This window comes from Centrocercus urophasianus, unplaced genomic scaffold, assembly GCF_019232065.1.
Source record: "Centrocercus urophasianus isolate 14NV4802_14NV808 unplaced genomic scaffold, USGS_Curo_1.0 seq_21, whole genome shotgun sequence".
NCBI classification, from domain to species: Eukaryota; Metazoa; Chordata; class Aves; order Galliformes; family Phasianidae; genus Centrocercus; species Centrocercus urophasianus.
Window position 1 is genome coordinate 19,512,998 of NW_024884767.1, and position 10,506 is coordinate 19,523,503.

Consider the following 10,506-nt stretch of genomic DNA (forward strand, 5'->3'; position numbering starts at 1 on the left):
TTTGTATTGATAGCGGTCTTTAATAGTTGTAGAACAAGGAACAGACAGAATAGGGAAAGATAGAACACTTTGTACCAGTCTAGACACATACAGGAATTAAAATATCCCAAAGCGTGAAAATTTCATTGCAAAATTTCAGCTGTACTCATGTGATGAATGCAAAATTTGAAACTCTGCAATGGCTCTCAACAAAGAGAGGAAAGCCACATGTTTATTTAGTTTATTTTCCAAAATGAACCTCATAGAAACACTCATTAGATGGAGTAAAACTTGCAACATTACTTGCTTCACTCAGGGTGTTATCTCAGTAAATAGCCGCTTCCCACATCCCCAGAATCCATAAAACAAATGCACAGTATCGATAAGACTAAGACTTAAGTAGGTGGAGAGCTGTTCTCTGGCAGGAAAGTACCAGTTTCAAAGGAAATGAAGTGATGTGCTTGGATACTGAAGGGCCCTAACGTGACCACAAGAACGAAAGATGGATTGTTCTCTCACACTGCATTCCCCCAGATTGAATCCCATTTAACTGGTGCTCTGCACAGACTGCTCTCCCAGCCAGGTTTTACAGGAAGTGAAATCTGAGACAAAAAAGAGAACTTCTGTTTGGACTGTCAGTTCAATGTACAATTTCCCTTTGTGAGGACAGCCTCCTTCAGAAGCCATACATACATACAAAATGAAGGATTAAGCACTTACTACTCTGCTCAGTTCCATGACATGCTTCCAAGGGAAGTTACCAGTCTCCACAACTACAGAGAACTATCCTCAGCTGCCAAGAGCTCTGTTAGCAAACATTAGAAGATTAAAACTCTTGTCAGGAATACTCTGGAAGAGACTTAAAGTAATCTTTTGAATTAACCACTAACATACATGTAATCAGCTAACATTTTTAAGACAAAACTTTAGTAATAGGTTACTAGCTGCTGTATTACATTGCTGATGATCAAGCTGTATTACTTTCTGCAGAGCTTGCAGTGGTGGACCATCACACTGAAAATAAGTTCTTACGGATATGACAGCTGTCTTTCACGGGCACTTAACATAAGCACATTTAGAGCTCATGTTGCTTCCTGGAGACATTTGTTTCCACAAAGCATTTCAGTGATGTGTATCGATTACATAAGACTGTTTTCCCCACATCTCTTCTTCTAGCAATAGCAGAAGTCTAGCAAATCATTGCCTATCACTCTTGGTGTTTGATATAACTTGTTTTGCACTTTGTTTTCAGTTTTCTTTTCTACTTTGTGATTAGCCTTGCAGCTAAAATATCACAGCCGTCATGTATTCTTATCAGATGATCTTGATACAGAATGTTTTCTTATGGGTTCTTCTGTACCATTTATTCTTTTGATGCCTCAATTTCCTCTTCCAAGGTTATTCTGGTCTAAGAATTTCCCAATAAGTTTAAAGGAAGATTTTCATCATTATACTCTTCAAGATGGGCACAGCATCAGGGCCTCTGTACCCTGGTGTCATGGTTCTATATTTTTTTTGTTTTTGTTTGGTAAAGCTCTTCTAAGCATCTCCCAGTCACTACAAAACGAAGTATGCCAGTGGGGTCCTGAAGAGATGGTTCCTACTGCTAGTTTCCCCACACGCAGCATCTTCAATATACTGGTCTGGTTTGCAGCTGCTAGTCAGACTTCACTACGCAGCTTTAGCAGAGGGGAAACAAGCATCTCAAGATAATACAGCAATGGTACTCAGCATGCTCCTACATAACTAGCAATGGTGAGGAAACAAATCAGGGCTTCACTTACAGATTGACTGCCCCGTGGGCAACCCATATCCCCAGTTTCCCTGCACCCCACCAGGGGTCACTAACACCACACTACAGACAGTCCTCAGCAAGGTAGGCAACTTTATTCTTCTATCATAATAATTTAAAATATTTACACACTGCACAGCCACTCTTTTACACTAACATATACTTACTGGTATATTCATGAACCACATCTAAAAGTTTTTGAAAAGACTGACACATTTTAGGGTTTCCAAGCATGAAAATAAAATCTGCAGCCTTCTAAAAGACAGCCATTTGGAGCGTGTGTGAAAAAACCACTGTTCCCTGTAAGCTTAAGTTTTCTCCAGAGACCATTCACTAGCTTCAAAATATCCACATTTGGCATCAGCTAAAGCTCTCTTGGCAATGGCAGACTTCAAGAATGAACATGTGCAAATAACATTTTCTCAAGAAATCCCACAGCAGGAACAAGAAAACGGAAAACTCTTCAGGGGAAGTACTACATTTCTGAAATGCTATTTATCTGAAAGGATCACAATTTAATGCATGTATACATATCTGTTGTATATGTACATACACGCAGGATCCAGGGTCAGTAGAATTTAACCAGTATACAAGGTCTGCCCATCTATTTTGTGCATCACCGCAGCAATGCTAGGCTTGTCCACTGATTTTCAGCCACACGACCCTTAAATTCAGAGCAGTGATAACTAAGTTTAGCCACACAAAACAGGGAGAACCCTGTCATCGTCAGGAGGAACCTGCCTGGGAAAAATCACATAATCAGACAAAGCATTAATTCCTAGATCTAATTCACTTCAAACAGCACCATCATCTAAGTTTGACAGAACAAGCTGCCAACAAATCTAGATCAGAATTTTTTTTTTTATTTTTATTTTTTTTACCTTCCGCCTTACCTCAGTTCTATGTTCATCTATTGCCTGTGGTTACACATCCAATAAGGAATTAATTAGTTTCCTCTGAAGGTTACTGCTGTTCCTAACAGTCAACAGTCTCTAAACTGGCCAGAACAATCTCCATAAAAACTACAGGTTCTCATTCTGTGAATGAACTACATCTCACTCCACCAAGGCAAACAACAGTTTTTTAAAAAAGGCAAACACTAATTGATCTTGTTCAAAGAGCAGATCTAACTAGCTTCAGATGAACAGCTTCAGGAGTGAAAGAAGCCTGTCCTGGAGTTGGAGTACCGCAGCATGTATTAAGGCTTCCGTTTCTTGGAGCAGATTAAGGCACCACATAAAACCAGCCTTTAAGCCACTGCATCATTGTTCCCATAGCTCCTCAGTAACCACAGTCAGAGCTGGGGCCCTCACTCCTCTCCCTTCTTTCTAATGTGTTGATGTAATTAACACCTAAGAAAGAGACAGAATTCAGGCATGTGACTTCTCCAGTCCATCTCCCAGAATAAGTTAACCTTTGAGGGCAGAATCAGCTGTGGTAGTAACTTTGAAAAGGAAAGGTTACACTCTTACACAAAGACCATTAGAATCTTTCAGCATTGTCTCTCCAATGGCTCTAAAAAGCTACCAGGAAATCACATACATAATTACAGGACAAGAGAAGTGCTGTCTCTACAGTAAGTGTAGAAAATATCCCCATTAATTAATACAGTAAAAAAATTTGTTACACTAAACAGTACCTAAGCAGAGTACTGTAGGTACATGTGTATATGTATAATATATAGTTACTCAGCTACACACAAATATTTAATATATAAAAAATAAAGTGCTTTCTATCAGGTCCCAATGCAAGGACATTATAAAACATTTCACCGACTGTAAAACAAATAGATACAAAGAATACGACATCCAACATACATAGAACAGTTAACACAATATGTACAATCTTGCGGATGTCCCACGACAAAACATCCCTTCATATACATGGTATATACATATATACTCATCTTTACTCAATATATTATGACAATATATATTTCAAAACTTTGTTAGAGACAAAAGAAAAAAAAAAAAAACTACAAAAATGCAACAAGGATCAAGCACGCAAGTCCAAGACTGACAAAGGATTTGCTACCTTTGCCCACACCACCATCTCTGCTGCTGGGAAAGATATGCCAGCGCTCTTTTCTGGGATGCAGTGCCTCCACATCCTGCAAGGCACTGTGGGCGGCAGCTGTGAAGTTAGCATCACCAGTGGTAAGTAGGTCAAACACACACGAGTAAAAATAGATGTCCTTCACCAGCATCTTCTCATGGCATTTGGTGGTGGCAGTTTCCAGTGTGTATGCTGACCGGGGACGAGCAGCGCCTGCCTGAGGGAGCACCTGTCCTCTCACGGGCAGCGGCAAGTGGCCGCTGTCATCAATACGCTCACTTGAAGGGCAGCCGTTCACACACAGCTGCAGATCTTGACTCTCCTCGTAGGCCATGGCCAACTCTTGAGGCATGCGAATGGCCAGTGTTAAGTAGTGCCCAAGCTGACGTATATACACTGTTGTCCCAATGTATCTGGCATGCATTTCGACGTATTTGCCGCTGACTTTATCCACAATCTGCAGGCTCTTGGTGCTCCCATCACCTCCACCTGTTGTACCATCAACAAAAGCTGCAGGCAAGTCATCACTCACCGCCTGATATACTTTCTGATCTGTACACTGTTGGTATGATTTAAAGATAATAGTTATCTGGAGAAGAGAGAGGGAAGAAAAAAAAAAAAAAAAAAAAAAGAAAAGTTAGTGATTATGGGGAAAAAAAGGAGTAATTGAAATCCCTTTTTCATTTTGCACCAAGATTATCTGGGACTGACTGCCCATTAGTTCATACCCTGATCCTTTTCCTCATTCATGCCTAAGCAGAAAACAGCTTGTACACATGCTTAAAGCAATATTTTCCCAGGTGGCAATTGTTGAAGTTGCTCTTAACTTGGCCTGGAAGCAGGACTATTAGCATGTGGCAATTGCAACAAGGTCAGCAAAGGAAAAAATTGTGTATTTAATTAAGCATCACAACTCCCTCCTGCCTGATGGTTTCTTAACACTTTGGAATGCATCCTACAGTCACAGATGAGTGTGCCAAGTAATTCCCGCACTGCTAACCACGACAGCAGAACTGGATTGAACTGTGTGAAAGCATAGAAAGGACCACAAGAACTTGGCTTCCTTCACACACAATATTCTCATTGCCTCTTTCAGAGTAACTGCATGACCCCTAACAGAGACCTCATTGCTTCCTGGATGCACTGCCAGAATTAGTGGTGCAAGACTGCCATGAAGACAGCGATGTGTTTAAACCAGCCACCAAAACAACAAGTGCAGAGGGGAGATGACTTGGGAGAACCGTGAGTCCTGGACCCAGTAGCCTCAGGAGCAGGGGGATGCGACACTTCAGTCTGCTGCTGTCAGGGAACTCCCTGGTGGAGGACCAAAGCAAGACTATGAGATGCTTCAAGTAATGCCTCTGAAGGATAACTTCCAACCTGGAAGCCAGGAGTAGCAAGCAATTACCTTTTTTTTGTTGTTTTTTTAATTTTTTTGAACCTTAACACATATTTAAATATGCCACAAGAGTAGGTTCTCTGTGCTTAGTTGGAGGGAATAATCAGGTTATTTGGCAGAGTAAACTTGGAGTGCATAATGGCTTTTTCTGAAAATTCAAAGTATAATGAGGAATCACATATATATATTATAAACAGAGATGCTTCCTTCTTTAGTTTCAGGGCAAATAGTGACTTTCTGAAATGGTCAAAAGGCATTCTGTACCAGAAATATGCATGTTTATCATTACTTTCATCCTGGATGACAAGATTCAGAGTACTAGAAAGCATACTAGAAGATATTTTCAAACTAAAATTATAACTTTCCTTAAAAACTATTTTATAACAACCTCACGTTTTGACTTCACTTAGCCTGCATACTTCTGTGCAAAAGGTGTTGTTTCCTGCCATAAACAGCTCTGTTACAGATAGCCTGACTAAACTTCTAACCTCCTTAGCCTTACATCTCCATACCAGTTGTAAAAGACAAAAGTCTACCCCTCCTCCTATTGCAATGACTCTTCCACGGAGTGGGAAGCATCCCCTAACAGTACTGCACTATTTTTTTCATGTTTGGTATCTGCCCCTCTCCCACCCACACAGGCAGCAATCGCTATTTTGAGTCCATATGTTCTCACTGGTGCAGTCTGAAATCTTCCAGCAGTTCTTCTGTTTCAATCAGTTATACAGCTAGTTTGACTCAAGCCATCTGCTAAACTAATAAGCGTGCTATGGCTAAGCTAAACTTGAATGCCTACGCCCGAAGCTCAAAAAATGTCCAAGTGCTCCTCTTGCTGTAAAGACTACTTCACAGCTTTATGTTTCTTGAAGAAACTCTCTGCCCTTGAGAAGATATAGCTGGGATTTGTCGAGCGATTAATATTTCTGCACATAATCTACATCCTCATGCAGTAAATTGAGTTTATATTTTATATAACTGTTTCAAAGAAATAGACTTCTAACTCAAGACTGCTCAGATGAAGGACCAATCCTACCTCCTGGGGGACATTTCTGCTGCTCTGCAAGGAAGAAATGATTTATATTTAAGAGAAGTAAAGCTCCATAGCTGCCCAGCAACTGAACAAATCAAGAGTTGAATGAGAGATGAACACTGTGAACAAAAGATCGTGGTTTTACTGAGACACAGAAGTGGTTACTTTATAGAACGATGAAGCAAAGGACCAGGCAAAATCTATCAGGACACATCAGACTCACATCTCTGTAACTCCTTCCTCTTGAAGAATGAAACACAAACACCTTCAGAGATCGAGAGGGACAACCGGTAAGATCAGCAATAACAGCTGCATGCTGAATGAGGAATGACTGCCTAAGTGAATGAAGACCTTCACGCTTCCAGCATCCTTCCAGAGATCACAGAATCACAGAATCACAGAATCACCCGGGTTGGAAGGGACCTCAAGGATCATGTAGTTCCAACCCCCCTGCCTAGCAGGGCCACCAAACACACACATTCAGATCAGGTTGCCCAGGACCCCGTCCAACCTGGCCTTAAACACATCCAAGGACGGGGCATCCACAACCTCCCTGGGCAGCCCGTTCCAGGGCCTAACCACTCTCCTTGTATAGAACTTCCCCCTAACATCCAACCTAAATCTTCCCTCCTTCAACTTCGATCCATTTCCCCTAGTCCTGCTGTTGTCAGCCCTTTTGAAGAGTTTACTCCCCTCCTGGGTGTAGGTTCCCTTCAGGTATTGATAGGCTGCAATGAGGTCACCCCGCAGCCTTCTCTTCTCCAGGCTGAACAAGCCCAACTCCCTCAGCCTGTCCTCATAGGGGAGGTGCTCCAGCCCCCTGATCATCTTAGTCGCCCTCCTCTGGACCCTTTCCAAAATCTCAATGTCAAGATCATTAAAACTTATCAAGGACATAACCATGTTTAAACACTGTGGCTCAACACATTAAGTTTAGATACTACATTTTCTGTCCTGTCACATCCACCTAATCAATAAGTCAGAGATCTGTAAAACCCTTCCCTTATCACTCGCTACATTAATCTGGCAGCCTTCTACTAAGGGAACATGAACAACTTGTTGCAAAGGGAGATGAAGCAAGTTTCACTGCAAGGCCTTCTCTGTTCAAATTTTCAAGGCAACTTTTTTTTTTGGGGGGGACAGCTTTCTGCTATCTCAAACAAGTGTAGGATGTGTTTATACGCACACTTGTGCACAGGGTACTTTCCGAGCTTTGTCTGGGTTGTCAGAATGCCACCACAGAGTCACATCACTGATCATGGACTAGAAACTACCTGCCCTTTCTAAAAGAGAAAAATCCACACGTAAGCATCTTCAAATAAAGAAAAATATTTTTCTAATGTATCGGCATCTGAGCCTTGTTCTCTAGACAAGTAAAAGACTCTTAATCTACAGTGGTGAGGAAGTCCATGAGAGACCCATATAAGGCTATTTCAGAAACTTAACTGAGGCACGCTACACAAATCTCAGCTAAATTGAAGTTTCTAAAAACAAAAAGTTCCCCATGCAGTTAAGACATGCTTGAAATATTTCATTTTGGACATCATCTTCTCACCGCTACTGACAGCAACATCATCCCCACCAATGTACTGATCGCACGCATCTCTCAAACCACAACACACATGCAAACTCTTCCAAGTATGGTGTTACTGAAAGCATAATTTCTGAGGCCGCCCACTGTTCTAGAGGCCATCGTACATCTCTAGAAAGTGCCTGGTTTGTATGCCTTAAATAAAAACATTTTTAACTCTGACATCTTGCACTATCATATGCCACTGCCCCACTGCAAAGACAAAATACAGACCTGTGGCATTATAAATGTAACTATTTGTTGCTATTTTATTACTGAGGTAGGTTCTGCATGAATTAGCAAGGGGGATACAGGCCCTTGCCTGTGTGTACAATCCAGTCCAAAAAATGTCTGGAGATAAAGGTGTACATGGAAAATGGGCAGAAGGCATTTCAGAAGGAAGTTTCACACTGTTAGAGCAGTGATCCTGCTATATTCCTGTATTCCTGGGAGGACTGAGAGGGAATCAGTGCAATGTGTGAAAGGCGGCTTTAGGATTTCATAGGTAGACAACTGCATAAGCATCCATGTTATTTCTGAAGGGGTTTTGCAATGGCATCCAAAAGATTCTGAAATTCATACATACAAGTATGAACACTCGAAACCCAGTGCACTAAAGGTTATTCCTGTCAGCCTCCAACTGAGATTTTCACAACTTCTCTTTCCAGAGGCCTGCGACAGATGTGAACTACATGCACTGATTCTCAGAAATCAAGAATCACTCAGAGGAAACCACATGAATAATGGCTCCTGCCTAAAGGTGGAAGTTGGGAGATTTAACACAGGAAAACCACAAGGATTCACTGTAAAATCTGGATGCAATATTTTCATTTCACTGGCTAGTTCCTATTTGCATACACTGCATATCCTTCTGGATGAAAAAAAAAAAAACACAACACAAAAGGTGCATAACAAATACTGATGACAGCTCAGTTCAGCAAACAGCACTATGCAGCAGGAACTCTCCATGTTTCTCTCACACATTCATGCTCTCAGGAAAGTGAAGATGGCAAATAACCAACCTCAACATGTTGCCTGTGCCCAGGAAAGCTGCACTGTTCTTCTCAGACTGTCCCAAACGGTGCTACATCAAAGTAACCCAGGGTAACTGCACATACTCATGACAGTTTTCAGTGAGCTTTCCTGATGGACAGGATCACGATGACACAGAACCAAGGCTTGAGACAAATGCAAGCTGTGTCAAAAATGAAGCTTTACATATTATATATATATATATATAATATTTTTTTTTAAGTGCTTATCTGCATCTTCCGTATATCACACAGGGATTCCTTTAAGACAAAAAATACAGCACCCAGCAGACAGAATGTTCAGCTGCAGCCTTTGCCTTAGAAGCTACCATCTAAGCTGAATTTGCAGCCTGCCCTCCAGTCAGGATAGCACCTCTGTGCCTCTCTATCAGTCATCACTATTTACAACAAAAAAATCTTACTTGCTTGTACATGCTATGAACTGATCATCAGTTGGTTACAACGAAAAGTTAACCAGGAACAGAAACAACAGTTTGTCCACATCATTCTTCTATTTCTTTTATCTTCTTCCATGACGAAGAGCAATCAGGGAAAAAGAAGGTATAGGTAAATAAAGAACACCGACTGATGTAGGTTTTGAAGCTACTGTACATTTAAGTAGAATGCAGAAGAACCTCCAATGTTCATGCCTGAGAAGAGATCTCAGGCTGCATGAACACGGCATGAGCTCAGCTCAAAAGCGAGGATCCACTCAAGCTGTCTGGAGAGGCAGCTGCAGCCATGTGAGGTAGAGGACACGAGGAAACAACTTCTGAAGGTCTCTGACTTTCAGAAACATCCCAAATTACTGCAACTGCTTCAGCACCTCTGTTTCCAGCTGTCCAACGCTACCTGCTGAATGATTTGGTCAGCTCATGCCAAACCACACACCCAAACACATCATTACCTTACAGGGACTGGAAAACCCCAAGCCCTACATCCCCCCTCCACCCCTCTGCCTGCAGTCCTCTCCACTCTCCAGCCACAGAAACAAAACATTGATTCGTAAGGTAAGTGGTGCCATCAGCTCCACCTCAGCGACCAAGCAGCTTTTTATGATGTTCTCCCACAAAACTATGTACTTCTGAGAAATAAAGCCAAATCCACCTTTATCTTAGCCGGAACGTCTATAAATATTACAGAAACCTAGTCACATGTGGTCAGTTAACTGATGCTCCCACTTACAAGAACAACTGAATGGTAATTGGAAGACAAGCACTTTAATATTACATAAAGAAGACTAAGTACACGGTGTTCAGTATGCAATTATCCTCTGGAAAAAAAAACAAACCACGCCGCAGAAGGAATGCTTAATATTTCACTACCCAACTAATGCAGTCTGTACAAAAGTTGAAAGCTATAAAAAGCTGTTTTCCATGGCCAATTGTTTTTCCTCTCTTCTGCCACTCACTCTCTCATCCTCAAGCCATCCACTACAAAACTGCTAGATAGATAAGAAAAGTTTCTTATCCATTTCCATTTACCTCAAGCAGGAAGGGAAACCCAGGCACCTTTGCCTCATTTGCTGTTCAGGAGCAACTGCACTAGTGGACACAGAACAGTGTCATACTGATGGAAGGCTACACAACCCTCTAAATAAGGCCTACCATTAAAAAAAAAAAAAAAAAAAAAAAAAAAAAAAAAAAAAAA

General features: G+C 41.4%; 1 protein-coding gene across 1 annotated transcript in view; it reads right to left on the minus strand.

The window, feature by feature from the left end:
- RGMB (repulsive guidance molecule BMP co-receptor b) overlaps positions 1-10,506 on the minus strand; it is a 15,593-nt gene continuing 5,087 nt past the window's right edge. Inside the window, exon 2 of the mRNA XM_042823064.1 lies at positions 1-4,415. Within this exon, the coding sequence (XP_042678998.1) occupies positions 3,747-4,415 (669 nt within the window). The 3' untranslated portion in view covers positions 1-3,746. The remainder of the gene's footprint in view (positions 4,416-10,506) is intronic.